Source organism: Nuphar pumila, chromosome 16 (assembly GCF_984573655.1).
Source record: "Nuphar pumila chromosome 16, dmNupPumi1.hap1.1, whole genome shotgun sequence".
Classification (NCBI taxonomy): Eukaryota; Viridiplantae; Streptophyta; class Magnoliopsida; order Nymphaeales; family Nymphaeaceae; genus Nuphar; species Nuphar pumila.
The window spans coordinates 84656095-84681531 of NC_143264.1; the positions used below are offsets into that span (position 1 = coordinate 84656095).

The 25437-nt window shown below is 38.2% G+C and overlaps 1 protein-coding gene and 1 long non-coding RNA gene across 3 annotated transcripts in view; one reads left to right on the forward strand and one right to left on the reverse strand.

The window, feature by feature from the left end:
• The window catches only part of LOC149813931 (putative LRR receptor-like serine/threonine-protein kinase At1g05700), a 29760-nt gene extending 12409 nt beyond the window's left edge, over positions 1-17351 (forward strand). The window contains exons 11-14 of one of the 2 annotated variants that reach the window (XM_089991369.1): positions 626-688; positions 744-933; positions 1417-1549; positions 16804-17351. In XM_089991369.1, coding sequence (XP_089847495.1) covers positions 626-688; positions 744-933; positions 1417-1549; positions 16804-17130 — 713 coding nt within the window. In that variant the 3' untranslated portion in view covers positions 17131-17351. Of the gene's footprint in view, positions 1-625; positions 689-743; positions 934-1416; positions 1550-6803; positions 7213-16803 lie in introns of those variants that run through there. The other variant, XM_089991368.1, reaches the window with a different exon arrangement.
• A 1289-nt stretch (positions 17352-18640) lies between these two features.
• Positions 18641-22066, reverse strand: LOC149813932 (uncharacterized). Its single transcript, XR_016428354.1, has 3 exons — positions 21611-22066; positions 20749-20850; positions 18641-18838 (listed from the first exon to the last, which is right to left on the reverse strand). It is a non-coding gene; the product is annotated as an uncharacterized LOC149813932 (long non-coding RNA).
• Positions 22067-25437: the final 3371 nt, after the last annotated feature.

Here is a 25437-nt window from a genome sequence, read left to right on the forward strand (position 1 = left end):
TATGGTTAGGAAGTTTGCACTCTAGGTTAATGGAAAGACATTCTTCCTATCAAACATATTCACTCATCAAATTGGGAGTCTAGTTGTGTAGTATTTTCTATGAGAAGTTCTGACATTTTCTGATGAACCTGACTATTTACATAATATGTATGTTTTTTTTTATGCATGGATTCCATGGTGTTGGGTTAAATATGATGACTGGAGTTTTGGAGCTGCCTTCTGTTCTAATCCAAACGATGGACAGTACCCAGTCAGAATATAATAAAAAGGAAATGAAAAAGTAATTAGCATGGTTGTTTTTGGCTTTTGAGTTATTGACATGACAGTTATGCGAGTCAGCTGATACATGGTAGCTAATAGATGGGCCATTCTTGGAATAGTTAGGTGGCCAGGGAACTGAAAGCAAATGAAAACCATTGAATAATTGATTGAAGTATATGATAGACCAAGGTAATTATCTTGACAAAGTCAGAAAACCGTAGCAACCGCACGATGTGCCTTTCATCACTTCTACAAGTTTGGAGATATTTTATTTATATTTTGAAGTAGAACGACGTCATGTATTATTGAGATTCAGAGACATGACAGAAAAGTTTATAATCATAAACTAATATTCTCCTTTCAGGGCAAGCACAATTTAGTCTGGACTGGAATCAAAGGCTTCAAATAGCTCTTAATGCTGCTCAAGGTCAAGCTCTCTCTCTCTCTCTCTCTCTCTCTCATATCATTGATTTATGAATCAGGGTTGGGCTACCTTCACTCAGGGTGCAAACCTGCCATCATTCACAGGGATGTGAAGAGCGCCAACATTCTCTTAACCGACAGCTTTGAAGCAAAAATTGCAGATTTTGGCATGTCAAAGTCGGGTATGCCTGATGGTTTTACCCATATATCAACTGTTGTTATGGGCACCCCTGGTTATCTGGACCCAGAGTGAGTGCTATTTCTTTTCTTTATGTAAAAATTGCCTAAATATTTTCTGTCAACGTCAGAGGAACTTACAATAAAATTGATGAAAAACACACACTGAATGAGTTTCTCAATCAGTCTATAGTTTGCATGCAATAGAAGAGCTTAGCTTAATCTCTGATAACTATTTGTTGTGCACTTATGCCATATGATTAATACTGAAGGTGCTGCATATCATCAGATGATGCCTGAGCGTACATGTTCTTCATCCTCAGCCTCATGAAATGCTGTTCTTGGGAAAATCCCCTTTTCTCTTTTGAACTTTTTACTAGGATAAATGGGGCATCTCTTGGATTCAGTTGTAGCTGTGTGTGCAGGCTTTTGGTCATTTAGAAATCATTTGGTATAATGTCTCATGTTGGTAGAATATGTTGCTATCGTTATATGTCAATACCTGTTTTGTGGTTTTTTCTGCCAATAGAATTTACTATGTTTGATTTGCTGCAGATATTCCTACACCAATTGGCTGAATGAAAAGAGTGATGTATACAGCTTTGGGGTGGTACTTCTGGAACTCATTTCTGGGAAGCGACCTATTATTGTTGAACCATCAGGCGAAAGAATTCATATTATCAATTGGGTATGAATTTAACCAAAAATTACGGTCCTGTAAACTTGTTTATGCTATAGCATTTAGCACCTTTCCCCTTTTTTCTTGAATACCAGAACTTCTCCAGAGATCTTAAGCCTATTGCCAAGCTGCTCTACATACAAATATTGTCACACATGCTTCAATGTTTGATCATGGACAATTAATAGAATTGATTCCAGGAATTGCTTTTTAATGTTAAAAAATCACAGTCACTTAATTCTGTAATGCATGCTGCATTGTAGAAGATTTTCACTTTTTCCTAATTTATCATTTTTAGCTGCAAAAACAAGGTGTAAGATTGTTGATCCTGTTGTGCAAACATGAAAAATGAGATCTTATTAATGATCTGTTAGTAATTCCCGTTTGCTTATTATTGATCCGATTATGTAATTTGTGTATATTATATATTATACTAAACATATTAAAGGCCATATACCAAATATTCAAATCGTGGAAGTAGTGAACATATGGTTTGATCATTGTTTTTGTCAATGGTGGAGCCAAGAATATAAATTAGGGTGGGCAAAAAATTCATGGTAAATTTTTTAAAAATAATTACTAATAAATTATAATAACAATATGTTTTAAAAAATAATTATTATAAAAGAGTCAGTATTATAATCATGCTTAATGCTAATTGAATACAAAATTAGCACAAAACCTTAAAACCTTAATTAAATGTTCATGAAATCTAAAAAAAATTAAAATCAATATGGTATAGCTGAAAGAAGAAACTCTACGCTTAAAGAAATTGTTCGAGCGATGTTGAATCACTCAAACCTTCCCTTGACCTTGTGGGGTGAAGCTCTTAGGTCAACAATGCATATTTTGAATAAGGTTCTTACGAAGGCTATTAAAAAAACTCCTTATGAGTTATGGATATGTAAAAACCCTTCTTTGTCATATATGCACATATGGGAATATCCAGCAAAAGTTAAATTGTATAACCTACATATAAAAGTTTTTTAACCTAGGACGATTAATGGATTTTTCATTGGTTATCCAAAAAGATCAAAGGGCTTTGGGTTTTATTGTCCACCTCATATACCATAGATAAAATGAGATTTCTGTAAAATGGTTCTATTGGGATAGATGCATTTCAAAATATAGATTTTAAGAAAATGCAAGATTTAGGTTTCATACCTACGAAAGATAAAAACCCAGTCTTTCCTATAATTGTCCCTTTAGATAATGTTAGAAAAAATTTGGTCAATGAACATTAATCTCAAATAGAGCAAGTTGTTGATGAAGATATACAACAACAATAAGATACATAAGTTTATTTTGAACCACTTGTAGCACCTGTATTGAGATCTACAAGGATCAGGAAATCTGCTATCTATCCAGACTATGTGGTATATTTGCAAGAGTATAATGATTTTATAGATATTGATGATGATATCTTCACATTTACAAAAGCCATAAAAAATAAATGATCAATACATTGGATCAATGTCATGAAAAAAGAGCTTGACTCTATAGCAAAGAATCAAGTGTGAGATCCTGTACCTCGACCTGATTGAGTTAGACCTGTTGGTTGTAAGTGGATCTATAAGACCAAAATAAACTCTAAAGGTCATGTGAAGGGGTACAAGGCTAAGCTTATTGCAAAAGATTTCACCCAGATAGAGGGCATTGATTATAAAGAGATTTTTTCCCCTATCTCAATTAAGGAATCATTGAGGATATTCATGGTCCTTATAGCTTATTTTGATTTATAGCTATATCAGATGGATATGAAAACTGTCTTCCTGAATGGGAATTTAGATGAGGAGGTATACATGCAATAACTTTTTGGTTTCAGTGTAGATGACTCGAATAATTTAGTTTGCAAATTGAAAAAATCAATTTATGAACTTAAACAGGCCTCCCATCAGTGGTATAAAAAGTTCAATTATGTAACTATGAACTTTGGATTCACTGAAAATATTGTTGATCAATGCATTTACATTAAGACTAGTGAGTTCATAATTTTTTTTTTTTATATTGACAATATTTTTCTTGCAACTAATGATTTGAATCTACTACAAGAGACAAAAGATTTTTGTTCTTCTTATTTCGATATGAAGAACTTGGGTGAGGCCACATATGTCCTTGGAATCGAGATTCATCATGATAGAACTAAGGGTGTCCTCGGTCTCTCTTAGAAATCGTATATCCTTAAGTTTCTTAAAAGATATGGGATAAAGAATTGTTCTCTTGATTCGGCACTCATAGTGAAAGGGGATAAATTGAGCCTAAAAGACTGCCCTCAAGATGATAATGAGAAGGCTCAAATGACAGTTGTCTCATGCTTCGACGGTTGGGAGTTTGCAATACATGCATACATGCACACAACCTGATATAGCATTTTATTATGAGAATGCTTATTTAGTACATATCAGTCAAATCTAGGCATTGCACGCTAGAAGGCAACGAAGAAGGTCATGCATTATTTATAAGGAACAATGGACTACATGTTGACCTATAAAAAAGCTGACCACCAAGAGGTCATTGGATATTCTGATGCGGACTTAGGAGGATGTCTCAACAGTAGAAAATCCACTACTAGATACATTTTTCTATTAGCAGGTGGTGTTGTCTCATAGAGAAGTGAAAAGCAGTCTACCATTGTTGCTCATACTATGGAGGCAGAATTTATTACTTTATATGAGACTGTGTCTCAGGCCATTTGGATAAAAAACTTCATTATGGGTCTTGGTTGAGAGACCAATGAAGATCTTTTGTAATAATGAAGCAGATGAGTCCTTCTCAAATAACAAGAGTTCAACCTCGTGTTGATACTATTGAGAATGAAGCATACGGGTCTGGTTCTAGAGACCCAAACTACCCACATGTTTTCATGTATTATATTTACATTTTGATGTTATTGGCTCTGGAACAATAGACCCAATCCAGTTTGTATCACATATAATACTGAATATAGGGCATGATTCAACATAAGTGAATCGTGCCAGTCATTGCCGCCTCTCTCTCTTGCAAATCCCTTTCTCCTCTGCAGTGGATGAAGTCTTGACGAAGGTGCGTTATCTCTCACATGGTATCAGAGCGGGTTGAGAAGTAAGTTCCAGATCGAGATTCTCTTCTTCCTTTCTTTGATTCTAAATTTGATCTCCTCAGATTAGATTTCATCCTTCTGTTCCAAAAAAAAAATCAATTTCATCGTATCAAGTTGAAACTTCCCTCTTTCTTAAGATTCTTTTCTTCCTTCCTTTGATTCTAAATCTGATCTCGTCAGATTAGATTTCATTCTTTTGTTGTTTCAAAAAAAAATCTATTTCATCGTATCAGGCTGAAGCTTCCCTCTTTCTTAAATCCTTAGACATCTTCCTCTTTTTTTAAAGTTTTCAGTCTCTCAATATTGCATCTGTTCACGCCTAAAAGTCTGGTCATGTGTTCTCTTGCAAAAAAAAAAACTCAAACCTTGGTTATTCTTTTCTTCTCTAGCGCTGGATCGAATCGTTCCCGATCTAGTGTTTTCATTCCAAGTCATATTACATTAAATCTGGATCGATTTTTTTTCCAGCAAAGTTAAATCGATTAGGTTTTTATTTTAAATCTAAATCTCTCTTGTCTTTTATCGATTTTTATCGTATCAGTCAAACCTTGTTCTAATTATTCTTCCTTGTTCAGAACGTTGAATCAGATCTGAATAAGATTTCAACGTCCCACAGTGAAATCTGACCTGACCTAGTTCTCTGTTTTAACGTGAAATTTCCTCTCTCATCTTCACGTTTGTTACTCCTAAAACCTAATCAAAGTTTCCTTTTAACAAAAATTTCAAATCATTATCTTGTCTTGTTTTATTGATTACTTCTGACTATTTGCAGCAATTTAATTTGTTTCGCAAAAAAAAAAACAAAAAAAAAACTTACATTGCTGGAAAATATCTAACTATTGGTCAGAATGTTCCCTTGTTACCTTTCACATGGATTCTCCTTTCCTTCCTTCCAGTTTCCTTGGACAACTCATATCTAAGAAATTAAACAACTCAAACTACTTGACCTGGAAGCGACAAATTTTGCATTTTATCAAGAGTCTGGATCTCTCTGGATATCTTGATGGAACGATTCATGCACCACCAGAATTTGTCCTGCAGAAAGAACGAGATGATAAAGGGGAGGTTTCCAATAAACTGGTTTGTAATTCAGAGTTTGCAACATGGAGAAGAAAAGACCAAGTGGTTGTGGCTTACATTACCCCTACGCTTTCCCAAGAGGTACTAGTGGCCATTCCAGATGAATGTTCGGCCAGAGAGTTGTGGCAGTTATTGGCTCAGACTTATTCACAGATTTCAGAAGCTAGGATTTTGCATTTAAAGAGAGAATTTCAGCTCTTGAAGAAAGAGAGCTTATTAGTTACAGAGTACATGAACAAAGTCAAGAGTATTACAGATCAACTAGCCATGGTGGGTTGCGTGATTCCTGACAAAGAAAAGGTTCAACAGGCACTGAATGGTTTGGGATCTGACTACCACATGTTAGTCACCTCTCTTTTATGCCTTCCTTCATTGCTCAGTTTTGAAGATCTACGAGCTAAGCTACTGTAATATGGGGTTACCATTAGAGGTGAGGAGATGGCTCTAAATTCCAATAATCATGAGGTACTTGTCATAGGAATAGCGTCAAGGCGAGGACGTGCGGGTTTTCGAGGTGGACGTGGATACGGAAGAGGTAACCAAGGAGGCCGTGGGTTACTTCCCACACAAACATGTCACCTAACTCGTATCCAGGGAACCAATACTTTAGAAATATACCGACATGTTTTCAGTGTAATAAAAGGGGGGCATATTAAAGCAAATTGTTGGCATAATCCGCAAAACAAAGGCAAATTTAATGGTGTCGGGCCTTCTACTAGAGGGCACGTAGGGGGTGGTCCTAAAGGTGATGAAAAGGAAAATGTGAAAAATCTCCTGATTTCTGCTCTTTCAGAGTTAAGCTTCAAACAAACTGAGCAGGGGACTTAGTACATTGACTCCGAGGTTGCTGCACATGTAACAGGTGATGTTCGCAAGATTTCGAAACCCATACCTTATCGTGGTAAATTTAGTATTAAAACTGGAGATGGTGCTCTTCATTCTATCTCCCATGTTGGAAATATTTCTCTTCCACTTCTCAATTCCTCATTACCTTTATCTGATGTTTATCATTCTCCTAGCATTATTAAAAACATTGTCTCTATTTCTAAACTTGTCGATGATACTAATTCTTCTGTCAAATTTACTCCTTCCGTATGTGTCAAGGACCTTCTCATGAAAAAGACGCTCGTTGAAGGAGAACGACAGGAAAACATGTATGTCTTCAAGGAATCTCTTCCAGTTCGTGATGCATCAATAAATTCACAGCAAGCTCGTTCAGTGTCATGCAAAAATTGTTTTAGTCTATCTCAATGTAATAAGCCAGAAATTTGGCATCGTCGTCTTGGTCATTGTAATCATTCCTTTATTGAGAAGCTTGTGTCCAGAGGACTTGTTCCGCAGTCTAGTTTGAATGTTGAGGTTGATCTTCATCTTTGTTCCAGTTGTCAATTATGTAAAAGTCATGTTATTCCCTTTCACTCAATAAATCAAAGAGCTCCTGTGCTTTTTGAAATTGTTTATTCTGATGTCTGAGGACTTGCCCCGCAGACTTCCTTATCGGGCAGTCGTTATTATGTTACCTTCATTGATAGTTATTCCAGATACACTTGGATTTATTTTATGAAACATAAATCTGAAGTCTTCAAGCTTTTCTGCTCGTTCTATGCTTTAGTTGGTAATCAATTTTCTACTAAAATTCAATATTTCCATTGTGATGGTGGAGGAGAGTACTCATCGAAGGAATTTACTGAATTTCTTCAAGATAATGGAATAGGTCGTTGAATATCTTGTCCACACACACCACAACAAAATGGCGTGGCTGAAAGAAAACACTGGCACATTATAGAAAGTGTGTTGAGTATGTTACATGCCACTCATATTCCTTTAAATTTGTGGACAGAAGCTTTTCATTCAGTTGTCTATGTCATAAATCGACTGCCAATGAAATTGCTAGCAGACCAGTTCCCTTATTTTACACTCTTTGGGGTCCATCCTAACTATAATGAATTGCGTGTGTTTGGCTGCATATGTTATGTTTACATTGACAATTCTCAACGTGATAAGTTTCAAAACAAGGCATGCAAGTGCAGGTTTGTTGGATATGTCGATCAGTATAGAGGATATCGGTGCTATGACCCCACTACCAATCGCATCAGAGTTTCACGAAATGTCGTATTTGACGAGACTCATGTTGATGATTCAGGAAGTGCAGAGGGACACAGTAAGGATGCTGAAAGTTATCAGCCATGGCTTGTTGCTGAGGTGCTTGATCAAATGGCAACGCATGACGTACCCTCGTGTCACACACTATCTGCACAACAAGATAGTACGAATGTATATCCAGAAAAGGAAAAGTTGGCAAACACACAAGATAATACTATGTCGGTCGTTTCAGATGTCACAAAGTTTCAAAGGATTACCTGTGCGGCGAAACAATGACAATGTCCAGCAACCTATTGTGCAACCCAGGAGGCCTGAGAGGATTCGCCACCCCATTGAAAGATGGGTAAGTTATAACAACTTCTCTACAGACTTACAGTTGTTCATATCTCAGATTGAAAAGCATGATGAACCTATCAGTTTCTCACAAGCATCCATGTCAATCAAATGGGTTGAGGCCATGAACTAGGAAATGAAAGCTTTACATGAGTGTGGGACTTGGGAGATTGTTCCCAGACCATCGAACAAGAATGTTGTAGGATCTAAATGGGTCTATAAAATCAAGTATAAACCCGATGGATGCATTGAACGCTACAAGGCGAGACTAGTAGCGAAAGGGTTTACTCAAGAATATGGGCAAAATTATGACGAAACTTTTAATCATGTGATTAAGATGAGAACTATTCGATTAGTTATGTCCTTATCAGTTCAGTATGGGTGGACTCTAAGCCAACTTGATGTCAAAAATGCCTTTTTGCATGGCAGTCTCAAAGAAGAGGTGTATATGGAGCAACCTTCTGGTTATACAGAATATAGCCCCAACACATGTTTGCAAGCTACGAAGAGCCATCTAAGTGCTAAAATAGGCCTCTCGTTCATGGTTTGATAGCTTCTCTGTTGAAGTTCAGAGACATGGATTTGTTCGATCCCATCTTGATCATTCGCTTTTTATTTTTCGAGATCGTCAAGTACGCACCTTGATTCTAATATATGTGGACGATATTATTATTACTGAGAACTCTGATGAACACATAGAAGCTACTAAGATTTTACTGAGTCGCTAGTTCAAAATGAAAGATTTGGGAGTTTTGCGTTATTTCTTAAGGGTTGAGGTGGATCGACAGGATGAAGCTCTTTCACTAACCCAACACAAATATACTTTAGACCTATTGGATAAGGCAGGCATGAAAGATTGTAAACCCCTACCCACTCCTAGTGTCCTCAACCATAAACTCGGTTCCCAGGATGGGGAAGCATATGAAGATTCCAAGCAATATCGGAGTCTTGTGGGTATGCTTCAATATCTCACCTTCACTAGACCAGACATTGTATATTCAATGAATTAAGTCTCACAATTCATGCATGACCCACGAACAGAGCATATGAATGTTGTCAAGAGAATTCTTCGATACTTAAAAGAAACCGTTGGAGATGGTCTAGTTTATCATCAATCCAAGGCCAAAGGGGAACATCGCACGGATGTATTCACAGATGCAGATTGGGCTGGCGATCCAGATGACAGGTGGTCGGTTTCTGGATATTGTGTCTTTCTTGATGGGAACTTGATAGCGTGGAGTAGCAAGAAACAACGTGCAATTGCACGATCTAGTACTGAAGCTGAGTATCGAGCAATGGCGGCTACTACGGTAGAGGCCATGTGGCTGAGACATCTTTTGACTGAAGTCGGAGAATCCATTCTACCCACCACTCTCTTGTGTGATAATCAAAGTGCCATACAGATTGCTTTTAATCCTATTCACCATGGTCGCACAAAGCATATAGAAATTGATCAACACTTAATTCGACAAAAGATAGAAGATAGAGAAATTGATCCTGCTTAAGTTCCTATGGCTGATCAGGTGGCCGATTTGTTCACTAAGAGCCTTACCAACATGCACTTTTGGTTCTTGAAGAACAAGTTGTCCATGGTGCAAAACCATGCACAACTTGAGGGAGCGTATTGAGAATGAAGCGTATGGGTCTGGTTCTAGAGACCCAAACTACCCACATGTTTTTCTGTATTATATTTACATTTTGATGTTATCGGATCTGGACCAATAGACCCAATCCAGTTTGTATCACATATAATACTGAATATAGGGCACGATTCAACATAAGTGAATCGTGTCAGTCATTGCCACCTCTCTCTCTTGCAAATCCCTTTCTCCTCTGCAGTGGATGAAGTTTGGACGAAGGTGCGTTATCTCTCACAGATACATGGAGTTAAAATAATTTGCTTTTAAAGAAATGACTGAAAATCATCTGGTATGTATTGATATAATTGGGAGAAAGAAAATGACTGTGGATCCCCTTACTAAAAGGATAGCACCGGGATTGTATTTTCAACATATAAAGGGGATGGGTCTTTTTTATTCTTTTTGATGTATGACAATACATTATGTGATCACATTTACGAAAATGAATTGATTCTCTATGGCTTTATGTATTGTTGATTTTGCATAAAGGATCGCTTATATGGTTAGAGAGAGTAACGGAATAACAATATTAAAGGACCAATAGAATAGGTAAGAGACCAACCTATTCATAAAGGTAATCTTAACATGATAAAACACTAAAAATAAATTGTATTATAGTACATGAAAATAAGACATTTCATAAAGAAGTGTTCATTCCCATGACTCATATGATTCATTCTTGTGACAAAGGATAGCATGTGAACCCAAATAAAGAATTAAATCGAGATAACGGTATAAACCGCGTTTAGTACCCTTTTAGTGTCAATAGGTCAAGTGAAAGAATGTTGAATATTACGGATTTGGATCCAACCCATAAGGTGACCATGTTTGACACTATTAATGGGCTTTTAGTGAGAAGTTAATAGGGGTTAGTGGGGTGGGGAGGTTACGTGAATGTGGAGAGACCACGTTCATGTAACCACCCTCTAACACCCTGATCTGGGACCTCAGGAGTCCGAGTTCGGTTGGTATTACTTTCCAGAGGAAAATAGTTCAAAGTTCACACAGAGAAAATGTGGCTCAAATTTTTTTTTCTGCAACTCGCCAGCAACAGTGGTTGTCGGTCCCCTTTTCCCAAAAAAGAAAGCAGAAACGAAGAAAAATATGATGAAGGTGGAGGGTTTTACTTTATCGTCGGTGTCGGCAAGCCTCTGAACCCCCCCCCCCCTTTTTGTCTCCCTCTGTCGCTCTTCGTCTTGCTCGAGTGAGGGGGGAGGGGCGCACCGTGAGGGCTATAGGGTGAGGATAATCCTCACCCTCCCCGCCGATCATGGGGGGTGAGGTTTATCCTCAACCCCCTTGCTCTGCAATGGGGGAAGCGGTTCCCCTAAATGGGGAACTGTCTTCCCTTTTTATTTTATCTCCCCCAACAAACCCGTCAGAGTGAGTTTTACAATTCTACTCCCCTTAAAAGAAGATTTGTCTTGAATCTTACCTGGAAATCCTTAAGGAAATTATTCATGAATGTCTGATTCATGCTCCCATGTAACCTCACTATTGTTGTGATGACTCCATCTGACTAATACCAGAGGTATCTCTTTATTTCTTAATTTTTGCACTTTCATATCCAAGATCTCTATAGGTTTCTCACTCAAGCTTAAGTCATTTTGTATCTCCAACACTGCTAGCTCCAAATCATGTGTTGAGTAGTTAACTTCATGTGTTTTGAGTTGGCAAGATGCATAAGCTATCATCTTGTCGTGCTGCATCAAAACGCATCATAATCCCTTATGAGAGGCATCACTGTAAATAGTGAAACCTCTGAATCCAGACGGTAAGACCAACACTGGAGCAATGGTCAAACACTTCTTTATCTCCTGAAAACTCTGCTCACACTTATCGTTTCACTCAAACTTTACGTTCTTCTTAGTGAGCTTTTTCATTGGAGCTGTCAACAAAGAAAACCCTTCCACAAAATGTCAGTAGTACCCAGCCAATCCCAAGAAGCTTCGAATCTCAGTAGGATTCTTAGGTCTAGCCCAATTGGTAACTGCTTCAATTTTTACAGGGTCTACCATAATTTCATCTTTAGAAACTATATAACCGAGAAAAGACACATGCTCCAACCAAAATGCACACTTAGAGAATTTAGCATAAAGTTGATGTTTTCTGAGTGTTTGCATTACTATCCTCAGATATTCTTCATGTTGCTCTCTCGTGGTGAAATAAATAAGGATGTCATCAACAAATATCACCATTAACTTATCCTAATAGGGTCTAAAGACCCTATTCATCATATCCATGAAGGCAGCTAGTGCGTTAGTCACACAAAAAAACATGACCAAGAATTCATAATGGCCATATCTAGATTTAAATGTCATCTTAGCTCCATCTTCTCTTTTAATCCTCAGCTGATGATAACTCAATCTTAGATCCAACTTCGAAAACATGCAACTCATTGCAGTTGATCGAACAAATCATCAATTCGCGGTAATGGATACTTATTCTTGATGGTCACTACATTTAGTTACCGAAAATATATACACATTCGCAGTGATCCGTCATTCTTCTTAACGAAGAGGATTGGAGCACCCCAAGAAGATATTGACAGTCTAATAAAACCTTTCTCTAATAATTCATGTAATTTCTCCTTAAGTTTCTTAAGTTTCGTTGGTCCCATCCGATAGGGAGCCTTGAAAATGGACGTTGTTCCCAGAACTAGATCAATTTGGAACTCAATCTCACGATCAGAAGAAAAGCCTGGTAGATCTTTCATAAAAACATCATCATATTCACGAACTATGTTCACACCTGATATGGAGAGATCTCCACTTACTTCGATCTTCATGTAGGCCAGAAATTCAATGCATCCTTCTTGAATATATTTGTTGGCCTTCATGCAAGATATGATCGCTAGCTTGGATAGCTTCCTAACACCTTGATATGTGAAAGTAGAATTCTAGGGTGTTTGAAAGCTGACACACTTTCTTTTGCAATCAATGGTGGCATGATGGTCCGACAACCAATCAATACCAAGAACAGCGTCTATATCTTTGAAGTTGAGTTGCAATAAGTTCACAAGAAACTCACAATTTTCGATTTCTACTATACAGTTATTATACACTGTATCCACCACAGTGGACGCACCTATAGGTGTCTCTATCAAGTAAGAAACACACAAACGAGATGGTGCTACTGGCAACCGTTTCCCAAAGGCTGAAGTAGTGAAACTATGTGTGGCCTCATAGTCAAATAACACATATGCTAGAATACCCAAAACAGAAAGTGTACATTCAACCACTTCAAGGCTAGCTAGAGCTTCTTGGAGAGCCGTCCTGTAAGCACGGCCTTCGGCTTCTACGGTGCATTGTATTTTCGATCAGGCTATGGGCAATCATTGGCATAGTGACCCATCTACGGGCAGTTGAAGCACCTCACGTTCCTTAAGTCACATTTTTTCTCGTGTCTCTGAAGACCACAAGTCATGCAAGCGTTGACCAATTGGGTTGTCTTCTGAATCTTCTGCCTCTTAGCTTGTTGACCGCTCACATTCTTGATGTGCATGCCTTGGGTCTGGCCTTCGCATTGCCTTTTATTCTCTCGTTGAAATCTCTCTTTATACTAAAACTTCCTTCGAGAGGGTTCTATCACATTGCTACCACTGTGTTGGGCCTTGTCTTCCGTCTTAGGCTTTTCCTTTTCTTGGGGCTTTTCTTTTGTTCTCATTTTCCAAAATTCATATCTAGAGGCGTAGTCCACGAGCTGATTGTATTTTTTTAACTTTTATGGCCCTACCTAGCTTAGATTTTCAGGTGTCAAGCCCCTCTTAAAACATTTGCACTTCTCTTTCTCATTTGTCACCAAAGACTTGGCAAAACAAGAAAAAGAGTTAAATCGAGTTATGTACTCGGCTACAGTCATATCGCTCTACTTCAGCTTCCTGAATTATTCTTCTTTTTCCACTCTCAAGCACTTCTGAAAGAATTGCTTGTATAATCTCCTCACAAAGGTAGACCAAGGCAAATATGTATCTTGCTCCAAAGTATCCCTGATGGACCTCTATCAATGCTCGGCATCGCTAGTCAAGTTCGACACAGTTATCTAAACCCTCTGATCCTTTGGACACCGAATGGCATCTAAGGCCTTTTCCACTTGTATTAGCCAATTTTTCGCGATAACACCATGAGGAGTGTCATCGAAAAGTGAGGGTTGCATGTTCTTGAGCCTCTCAACCCAAGAGGTGATGTCAGAAATAATAGTTTGGGGCTGACTCAGTTGAGCTCGAGTTGTTTGCAAGAGCTCGTATAAAATGTGATTTGTTGTATATTCAGGAGGTATCCTCGTACTTTCACCTGCTGAGCTTCTCATTAGCGATCCTTGTGGGATCTTCAAGCTCTCTTCTCCACCCTCATGTGAAGCATGCCACTTAGAGGTACGAAACGATGCATGAGCTCCCTGAACTTGTGTACCTTCCATGGTAGGGGATGATGAAGGCGCCCTTTGTGATAGTCTGCCAAGGTGCTCCCTATCCACAATCGTTGCGTCAAGCTGCCCCTCTCTCATCTTGCAACTACAATGTCCTTAGATAGATAGGATGTTCCCTTACAAGTGGTCATTTATGTTGCATTGACATTATCACATAATAAACTTATTATAATATGGTTTGTTTATACTTGTACAAAATTTCATCACAAGTTAGATATTATGATAAAAACATTCATTTTATTCCATTAATCAATCTCATACATGTAAAGAAAATATCGCTAGAAAGCAAGAAGAAAACAATGCAAGACAAAAGATAATAAAACTAGACTGAATATGCTAATTATTCCTAATGTTTCGCCATATCATTCTTCAATCTACCTGAAGCTTGGTTTGTTCCCTGAACTTCTTTGTGTCTGATGAGGGTGACTCGCATGAGGAACATTTAGGTTGTATTGGGGCAAAGCAGGAGTATAAGTAGGTGAGGAAGGACTGTGGGTAGGGGAGGCAGGAGTGTAGGTAGGTAAGGCGGGATCTTCAGTCGAATCTTCATCCTCGCCTCCTTCCTCTGAACTTCTCAAAGTTACTTGTCTGTGTCTTAATCTTGGGCCGCTTTTGTTGGCTTTTATAGCTTGCCATGCTGCTTCCGCTGTCTGAATTGTTGCCCTCCTAGTTTCTTTAGAAAGTGATTCTCTGATTGAACGTGGAACTCTTTGATTGACCGCACTCATGCAGCCGCATTGCTAGCTCGGGACATATATCATCCCCATAAACTAGTCATACGAGACCCTCTTCGAGGTGCAAAGTTTGCGCTAGGGAATGCACCTCTCGCAACTCCTCCTTGAGTCGTCATCCGATCTCCTGCTATTCGTCCACGTGCAGACCTCACTCTCTGACGGTAGGACTGGTGAGTCCCCCACCCGCATGGTTGTGGTTGTCACCCTCGAGTAGAGTAGGGGCAGTTCTGACGATAGTTATCTCGGTCCCCAACTAAGATGTAAATCGGCGGGGGTCATGGTGTCAAGTCTCTAACTATCTAAGTCATGCTTGCCATGGGTCGAGTAGTCATCGTCATTGCAGCGATGAACTCCTCTCTCCTTACGACAGAAGGATCAAAAGGGTCTTGCGCCCTTGGGTCTTTGTGACTTCCTCGCTCGCTATCCATTCCTAATAACAAAATAATCTAATCACTAACGTGTCTTTATCGAGCAGAGACTTATATCATTTCCTATGTCCTTGAACTTATTATGAATGATGAACATTTTCTGTGTGAACTTGACTCTGATACCACTTTAAAATACCCTGATCTGGGACCTCAAGAGTCCGAGTTTGGTTGGTATTACTTCTCAGAGGAAAAGAGTTCAAAGTTTACATAGAGAAAATGTGGCTAATTTTTGTTTTGTTTTTCTGCAACTCATCGGCAGCAATGGTTGTCGGCCCCCTTTTTTCCCAAAAAAGAAAGCAGAAATGAAGAAGACGAAGATGAAGAAGGTGGAGGGTTTTACCTCGTCATCGATGCCGGTAAGCCTTTGAAACCCCCTTTTTTCTGTTTGTCGCTCTCCCTCTTGCTCGAGTGAAGGGGGGCGCACGGTGGGGTGAGGATAACCTTCACCCTCCTCATCGATCATGGGGGGTGAGGTTTATCCTCAACCCCCTGATCTGCAACGAGGAAGGCAGTTCCCCCAAATGGGGAACCATCTTCCCTTTTTTTTATCCCTACCGACGAACCCGTCGGAGGGGGTTTTACACACCCCTCTCTCTTATTATAAAAGGAGGGGTTGGGTTGTATGTATGATTAGAGCCAACAACCAAAAGCCAACCGTATTGGCCATGTTCTAGTAATTCTTATTGGGTTCAGGGTCCCGCTCACCATCGACCTAAGGTCTGGGCTCATCGTGGGTGTCGATAGGCTGAGGAGAACATTGAGCACCCGTACTTGCACTTCATGGCGTCTACATGTATGCATTCGCCTATGTTTTTGCGAATACACCACAATAAGCACATTATTCTCCTAAATCTATATGTTGTGCGAACTTTGGTACTCTGGAAATATGTGTTCCTAGTTTGTTTCCAAAAGTGAAAAAATAAAATAAAAAACTGCATCCTATTGTAAAAGTCCCACAAAATCCATAATATTGTGGCAATTTCAAGCTTTTATGATTATTTATTTCAAAAGGCCACTCAGATTTTTCCAAGTTTTATTTAATTTTAGATCCTACTAAGAGAAACCATCATCACAAGAATGATTGGTTATGTGGTGCAGTTACATTAGTACTGTTCTATGCTACGTAAAATTTGCAGTTCTTTCGTATGAAATGCTCCCTTCTTTGCATACCCTTTTCATAGTAAACTATATTTTATAAGAATTTAAGATTGTATAAACTAGAAATAGAATTTTCTTGGGAAATTTTATCCATCTGTAAGTGGAAACCGATGTGGTTTATTTGCCTTTCTCAAATGCATTAATATAGTGCAAACTTTCAAGTTTTGATGAATGATTTCTGAACTTTTCATGTGCTCATGTTTAGATGGTTTATGTGGATGTTTGATTTATGATTCTTGATGGCAAGCACTTAGGTTAATCATCTCTTAATTGTTTTATGCAGGTGCTTCCTAACCGTCTGAAGGGCAACCATATGAGCATTGCAGATCCAAACCTTAATGGGAGGTATGATGCCAGTTCATTCTGGAAGGTAGCAGACTTGGCACTAGAGTGCACTCAAGATAAGGGGATCAAAAGGCCAAATATGAACAGGGTAGTGAGTGAACTAAGGGAAGCCATTGCGCTGTGCAATGAAGTGTTGATTTCTGGAACTTCAAATAATAGTACCCAACAGAAATCAGAAGCATCTAGCTCTTCCTATAGTGACAACTTTATAGTTGATGGACATACTCAGGCTTCTGTGTTGTATGGTTCTCTTTCCGCAAGGTAAAAGCAGCCCATCAACTTTCTTGGTTGTTCATTGCTCCAGGGTTGTTGATCTTGTATGCATTCTAGTGGGTATTAGATGATACTGTTCTCTAAAAACAAAACAATTGGAGTGTCTTGGTGTAATGTATCTTATTCGATTTTATAGTTTTTTTAATTATCTTGGAGATTATTTTGTGTAAGCTTCATTAATAAATCTCATATAATCTATTGTCCTTTGCGCAACTTTTCCCTACCTCAAAGATTGTCGGATTCGTTGATGATTCTGAGCATGGGTCTTTAAAGTCTTATACCTTGTTGTGCATGTCGTGGTGTGTGCATCGAGTCTGTTGCATTGATGGGGTGTGTTAGAAAGATATTTTATTGCATTGTGAAACATAATGATTCAATTAGTTAAAATAAATGTAATAATCAATGCTTGCATTGCGGGGGTCGAACCCGAACCGAATTCGATCTGACTCGTTGAGCCGAGTCCAAAGTTGGGGTAAGCTGAGCTAGGATCGGCGAACGAGCCGGTCAGGCCCTAATCGGGCCAGACTCGATTAGACCTGAGCCGAGCCAAGCTCGATTTGGCAACAATGAAAAACAAGGGGGTGGGCTCGGTTTCCAAGGCGAGCTTGGCCCCAAGCTTGGACCCGAGCTGGGCTCGATCTGGCTGTCGAGCCTCAACCGAACCATGGCAAGGGACCGAGACTAGGCTCGGTCCTTTCCCAATGCAGGGCTAGGCTCGGTTCAGACCGAGCCCAGCAACAAGGAGGCAAGGTGACCGAGCTCAGCTGGGCCTTGTCGATCTCAAGGCAGCAACAATACTGCGCTGGAAACCGGGCAGGCACAGTCATGAGGTGGGATCTCGGTGGCAACCCAGGCCGGAGAGAGAGACATGGTTGCACCAAGGGACAAAGCCCATGTCGGCCACAGGCAGTGGGGCAGAGAACACGAGCTCAGCTCAGGCCACCCCATACCGGCAGCAGCCCTGGGATGTGATCGATGGCTCGCTGCAAGGGGCCTCAGAAGGGGGGTACCGCATGAGCGGAGGAGGCACCCATGCTTGGGTGGCCTCCGGCCAGTTCCTTCCGACTAGCCAGTGGTAGGAGAAGGAAGAAAATCAGAAGAGGAATGAGAAGACGGGTGTAACGTAACTAAAAAATTCAACCTTTTTAAAACTTTCCCAAACCCCAAATTTTGAGAAAAATTAAAACTTTTTAATTATATAAACAATTCACATGGTTCCCAAAAGTAATATGCCAACAAGTTTGTCTATGGTCACATTCCAACCGTTCCAAATACTAGACGGCCCACTTGAGCACAAGTGTGAGTGTATATTAGCCTCCTAGTATCAAATACAATATGGAATCATCCGTAGACACAACTTGATTGAGACTATTACTCTAAAGACTTCTCACATGTGAAAAAAGAAATGTGGAAGACAAAACATATCAAGATTTAAGATAATTGGGGAGTTACGTAAAGATTTAAAGTTGTAAACCATATGCAAGAACATAACAGGAATGAAATGATAGAATTTAAAAATGTTCTCATTCCAAAATATTACACTTATTTAAATGTAAGGATTTAAACAAAAAGTAAAATGTACACAAGTTTTTAACTATCTCAAAATGTTTGCCTGATCCCTCCAGGAATCGTAGTAGGTAAGAGTGGAGCCTTCAGCCACGTAGCAACCCGCACTTCGCTTCAATCCTCCACGAGGTTATCTGTAAATATTGTAGGGCATCACCACATGCTCGTAGGAAACCAAAACTAAACTTGAAGAATGCAATTCAAGTTAAAATGATACAATCAAGTGAAATTCCCATCATTTTAGAAATGAGAGTCAAGAGAATCCACATCATAATAAGAACATGATATTTAATTACATAAACCATCATTCATTTCATGACATTCATAATTACATCACTTGTATGCATGGAAACACAAAATCATTCTCATTTTAATTCATGGCATTCAATTTCATATTCATTCATATACATGATAATCATTTGCATAAATGAATGAAACTAACAGTTCATAACATACTTCAAAGTGAAGTAAACGTGCAATATATTATATAATGCCATCATTCACTTTTTTTATACTCAAAAGGAACATGCTCATGTCCAACTTATGACTAAGGCATGCATTATTTCAAATAAATATTCATATGTTATTTATCAAAATATTTATGCACTTTGTAATTCAAATATAATAATAGAATAAGTCTTATCTTGACCCTTTTCATGTGCCTCGCATACACAAGCACCTCACGTGCATCAACCAAGCCCTTCGCTTGTAACAACAGGTCAAATCATATGACCAATCATAAACATGTTTTTTTCATTCACATGTAACAAAATTCATATGCAATAATCATGCAAAACCTTATAAGTCTATACAAGCTCACAATATATGATTATGCATATGAAAGCAATTATCCTAAAAATCTAATTAATTATTTATCTTGTTATTCAAACTCATCTGGTACAAAAGAGGGTATAGACATCTATAAACAACCATATAAGTATTCATTATTCAATGTATTTTTTATCACCTTCATATGGCTTAACTGGTGCTTTCTCGAGCGATTCAATCCTACAGTGCAGCGGTTGGGAGATCAGACTCATGGTCCCAGGTCTTGGCCTATGCCAAACCAAAATCATTGGCGAAAAATTGGGCATGCATCCCTAATTCTGCAGAGTTGTGGTACTACCACGTAGGACTCACTGATAGACCTATCCCCTAACCTCCGTGGGACGAGGACAAGAGGCGTCTTCAGACCTCAAAACACATGTCCCATGAGGCTTGTACTGCCCTTTCCTCTCCCGGGAGGACACGAGATCGAAACGGATTCATCCATCCCAGAGAGCCCCGTCTTGTTGGCGTCTCAAATGAACCCATAGTCCGGGGTTATCTTTATTATTAAGTCATAGGTAAGAGCCAAACATTATATTCTCAGAAGATAACCTTCTCATGCCCTCATGCATGAAATCAAAAGTCTATGCCATTTGCATAGCTTAAACTTACAAGCATGATACATTCATTTTAGGCATGTTTTCATGATACAAATTTTACATGTATAGCAAGCTCAATAAAAATAATGTTGTGCAAGCATTTGATGCAGTTTATTCACATACGACAATACATTTAATCATTTATTTCACAACAATGTCAAACATGTACCTGCAACAAACACACTCTAATATTCCACTAACTACAACTATGTCCAGCATGGTCTCTGAACTACAATTGTCAACAGTCCTAGATATCCACAACTATGTGAGTGTGTGAGTAGGAGAGTGTTGCATTGAAGAAAGTAATTAACCTGTGGTGCGCTTGCACCACTTACTTACCATGGGTATTTATCTTATTTGTAGGCTTTTTGCATTTGCATTTGCATTTTTCTTATTTTATTTTGCATGGTATTTTTAGCCGCATGCGATGCTTAGAATTAAGCATCGCGCAATTTGCTCAGCTAAGCACCTGCAACGCGCAATTATATAGACAATACAATTCTAAACAATTTCTAGTAAAGTGATTGCGCTATGAATTCAGTGTGTATATTAACTAACTTTTAGATTCTATCATACAACATGAATAACATTCTAAAATTTTTGTTTAGGAATCCTACCTTTTCGATGTGACGAAAGGTAAAAAGAAACTCGAGATCCAGAGAGTCCAATGCAACAGCCACACGACAAGATCTAATTGTCCCTCTCCCAAGAATAGAGCGCTATAATTGCACACATAACGACAACTTATCAAACCTCGCTTTCGCACATAAACGACAAAAAAAAACAAAATGTGAATAGGTAAATCAATTGTGAAAAATAAAAAGTAGCATGTTCACAAGGCCATACAAAACTGGACAGCCATGTGGAGTAAATCTCACGGCCGCATGCAGTCCAAAGCATCGCCCCTTGCAATAGCACAAAAATTCGAGACACTCTTTGGGAATACGAACCACAACGAAAAAACCAACACCAAATGGTCGCTAAAATGAAGGTATACTCGTTGTTGTGCCACGACAGCCCTGCACGATTCCCCATATCTAGAATCGGGTGCACGGGCTAGGCCGTGAAAACAGTAAGAATCGGCCGGCATAAAAAAAATGAAGAATCAGTGAATAAAAATCCAATCAAACGCATATATGTATTTCAGCCCATTAACAGCATAAGGGAAGGAAGAAAGAAGAATTGATCACGATCGGTTGGCCTTGGGTTACTGAGCAGAACCCTGCTTAGGGTCACTCGGTTGAGGTAAAAACACTCAATTACAGAGAACACATATACCCTCGACAAAAGACTGGAAAAGAAGCAGAAATTGGGGAACAACGACTCAGTAATGCTAAAAGAAAAAAAGAAATATGCACATGGGCAGGGGCCTATGTGACGAACATGAAACACAGGAAAAATGAGGAGGGCCATCGATAATCAGAATCATACAAATTCATTAAAAACGCCCAAACCAACTCAAACCAGTGAGGAGCGTACCTCCACGATGCGAACGAGAAGTTTCGGCAAAGGATAGGGCTCGACTGGGTCGAAATATGGCAGTCGCTCAACGTTGGCCCCATTCGCACTGTTGAAAGAAGAAGGGCCAAGGGAAATCCTGACGCCTGCAGAGGAGAACCGCTTCGGTAGATCCCGGCAACGGCGACGAAACCTCGTGGTGTTCCCAGCCGGCACCCGAGCAAAGGAAAAACACGGGAGAAAAAAGGAAAATAAGAGGGGGGGAAGAAGAGCATAGGGAAACGTAAGGTCGCCGACAGGCGGAGGTCGGCGGTGGCACCCTGCTCCGGTGGTCTCCGAACGGGGAAGGAGGGAATGAAAAGGAGGAATCGGGGGAAAGAGGTTGCGAATGGAGAAGATGAAATGTAAACAAAAGAGGGTTTGCGTTAGGTTTTACGTGAGTGAGGGTGGGTCCGGTTTGGATCCAGTTCGGGTCCGACCCAAGGATCTAAGTAAATAATAAAAAATATATATATATATATAAATAAAAGAAAATTTTTATAAGAAAATAAATAAAGTAAATAAAAATAAACAAAAACTAAGACTATTTGGTGACTCATAGTCTTAACTTAGACAAAATTTGGTTCTAAAACAATAATTTATTAAATTAAAATATTTCTCGTAATTACTTTTATGACTAAAATACCCTTTTTACGAAATTATTTTAGAACCCATTAAAATATATCTTGTTAAGTTTGAAACACCTCAAAAAATGCCTAAATGGGTTTGTGACTCATTAAAGTGATTAAATTTAATACTTTAATAATATTTTATTTACCAAAATTACTGAAATTATTATTTTACCCTTGTTTGTCAGAAAGGTGTAATTAAGCGTATAAACATACAAAATTGACAATATAAGTAAAAACACAAATTCTAACTCAAAAGAAGGTAATTCCTTTATTTATTTCCTCTTCAAATTTTATAGGTTTTATAACGAGGGAGGAGGGCTGAGAGAAAGGGGGTGCAACCCCCCCCCCCCCCCCCTCCTGGAAAATCTAGAGCCATTGACAATGGTGGTTTTGGTCTGCCAACCAAAAAGGGAGAGATGAGGGAGAGGCAAGAGGATTGACATCCTCCTACTAGCACCACTCAAGAGGACAGCGGGAGCAGCGAGGGAGAGAGAGAGAGAGAGAGAGAGAGAGAGAGAGAGAGAGAGAGAGAGAGAGAGATCCGCATACCTGCAGGGGATTGTCAGTACAGAGCTCCAGTGGGGGGTGGTTGTAGGCTGTCAGAGTCGGGGAGAGAGGGAAATCGAGAGAAGAATGAGACGAGAGGAGAGTCGGGGGGTACGAAGGTTGTCGGAGGGAGAGAGCAGGTTGGGTGGAGGGGAACGGGAGAATGTCGGGGAGAGAGAAGAGAGCGGGGGAGGGTTTCCTCTTCTGCGTAAGAGAAACCCTCCTTCGCATGCTTATTTATAAGCACGAGAGGGCGGTGAGCCTTTCGGATCTGATCGGATCCAACGTGAATTCGAAATCATTTTCTTTTATTTAGTTACGGATTTTACACCAACTCCCTCCAAACAACTGGTTGGATCTTTTATTTATCTAAGTATTACAAGACTTGATATAGCTCATGTTGTCCACATGGCTACTCCATGCTCCTACATCAGCTCATATAGGTGCAGTCATAAGAATCATCAAATACATTAAAAGCACCATCAATAAGGGAGTTTTTCTATCATCTTCTTCGTCATTAGATCTCATAACTTACTCGAATGCTGATTTGGGAGGGGATCCAAATAAGAGGCGCTCAACAACTGGTTTCTATGTATTTCTAGGGGAATCCTTGATTTCGTGGATGTGTAAAAAGCAACAAAATGTGTTTTTGTCATCCACAGAAGCTGAGTATAGTGCAATGACCACCACTACCATGGAGATTGTGTAGCTCAAATAACTTATTTCAGATATGGGAGTTGATCTTTAGAATCCTACAAGATTATGTTGTGATAGCAAGAGTTTCATATACATAGCTCAAAATCACATGTTTCATGAACAAACTAAGCATATAGAAATGGACTGTCACTTTGTTCATGAAAAATACTTAAAGAAGACTATTGATATTCCCTATGTGACATCAAAATATCAACTTGTTGATTTCTTTACCAAGGCTCTGTGTTCACCAAGGTTCAATTTTCTTCTTGACAAAATTTCGATAATTGCATCATAAGTTTGAGTAGTGTTAGAATTTTAAGTCATTTTCTGACAGTGTTATCAAAAACACTCCTTGAGGCGCAAAAGGCGCACCTCGCCTTAAGGCGCGGTCCTCTGTGCCTCAATGCGCAAGCCTGAGGCACAAAAAAAAAATTACAACAAGATTTCTGAGACATAATCAACAAGATTTTTGTAGGTTAATCTCATATATTTTCCAGTTATTTCAGTTAGGTAATCAATTTCTTAGTATATTACTATATTTTAACTTTTATTGGTTAATCTCGTATATTTTTCAGTTATTTCAGTCATATAATTAGTTTCTTAATATATTTTAACTTTTGTTGGTTAATCTCATATATTTTCCAGTTATGTAATTAGTTTTTTAGTTACTTTTATATGTTAATCTCATATTTTTTAGAATAATCTCATATATTTTAACTTTTGTAGGTTAATCTCATATATTTTTCAGTTATTTCAGTTATGTAATTAGTTTCTTAGTATATTTTAACTTTTGTTGGTTAATCTCATATATTTTTCAGTTATGTAATCAGTTTTTAGTTACTTTTATATGTTAATCTCATATATTTTAAATTTTGTAGGTTAATCTCATATATTTTCCAGTTATTTCAGTTATGTAATCATATTCTTAGTATATTTTAACTTTTGTTGGTTAATCTCGTATATTTTCCTGTTATGTAATCAGTTTTTTAGTTACTTTTATGTGTTAATCTCATATTTTTTAGAATAATCTCACATATTTTAACTTTTGTTGGTTAATCTCATATATTTTTGAATTATATAGTTGGTTTCTTAGTATATTTTATCTTTTGTTGGTTAATCTCATATATTTTCCAGTTATGTAATCATTTTTTTAGTTACTTTTATATGTTAATCTTATATTTTTTAGAATAGTCTCATATATTTTAACTTTTGTAGGTTAATCTCATATATTTTCTAGTTATTTCAGTTATGTAACCAGTTTCTTAGTATATTTTAACTTTTTTGGTTAATCTCATATATTTTCCAGTTATATAATTAGTTTTTAGTTACTTTTATATGTTAATCTTATATTTTTTAGTACTTATTTGAGATTTTCTATTTCTTATTGGTTGTTATCTCATCAATAAAGCATTTATTTATATTTTTAGATATTTTTTTATAATTTTTTTAAAGTTTAAAAAAAAATTGAGGCTTACGCTTTACGCCTCGCCTCAGCTTTTGGTGGAGCGCCTCGCTACACCTCAACGCTTTTCACAACGTACATACATATATGCTTGATAGTATATGTATATATATATATATATATATATATATATATATATTCAAATATATTTTGTATACAGGTGGTTGTAATTTTATTTATTTGTTTATTTTTTCCTTTTGACCAAGTTGACTAGCTCTTGGGCCATCTCAAGTGTATATATAGAGGGTTGATGCCCCCTTGTATTTTATGCTTTTTAAGAGCATTCTTTCTAATAAAAGTTGATATTTTTAGGTGTGTGCCTTAGTGCATTTTGTGAGATTTATGTGCCTTAGTGCACTTTGTGAGTGATTATTCTTATCAAGTCTTTAGTAGACTTGATTGTTGCCAATATTCAAGGGCTTCTTTATAGTGTATGTTTATTTTCTTAAGCATTCCTTTCTTGGGATTACTTA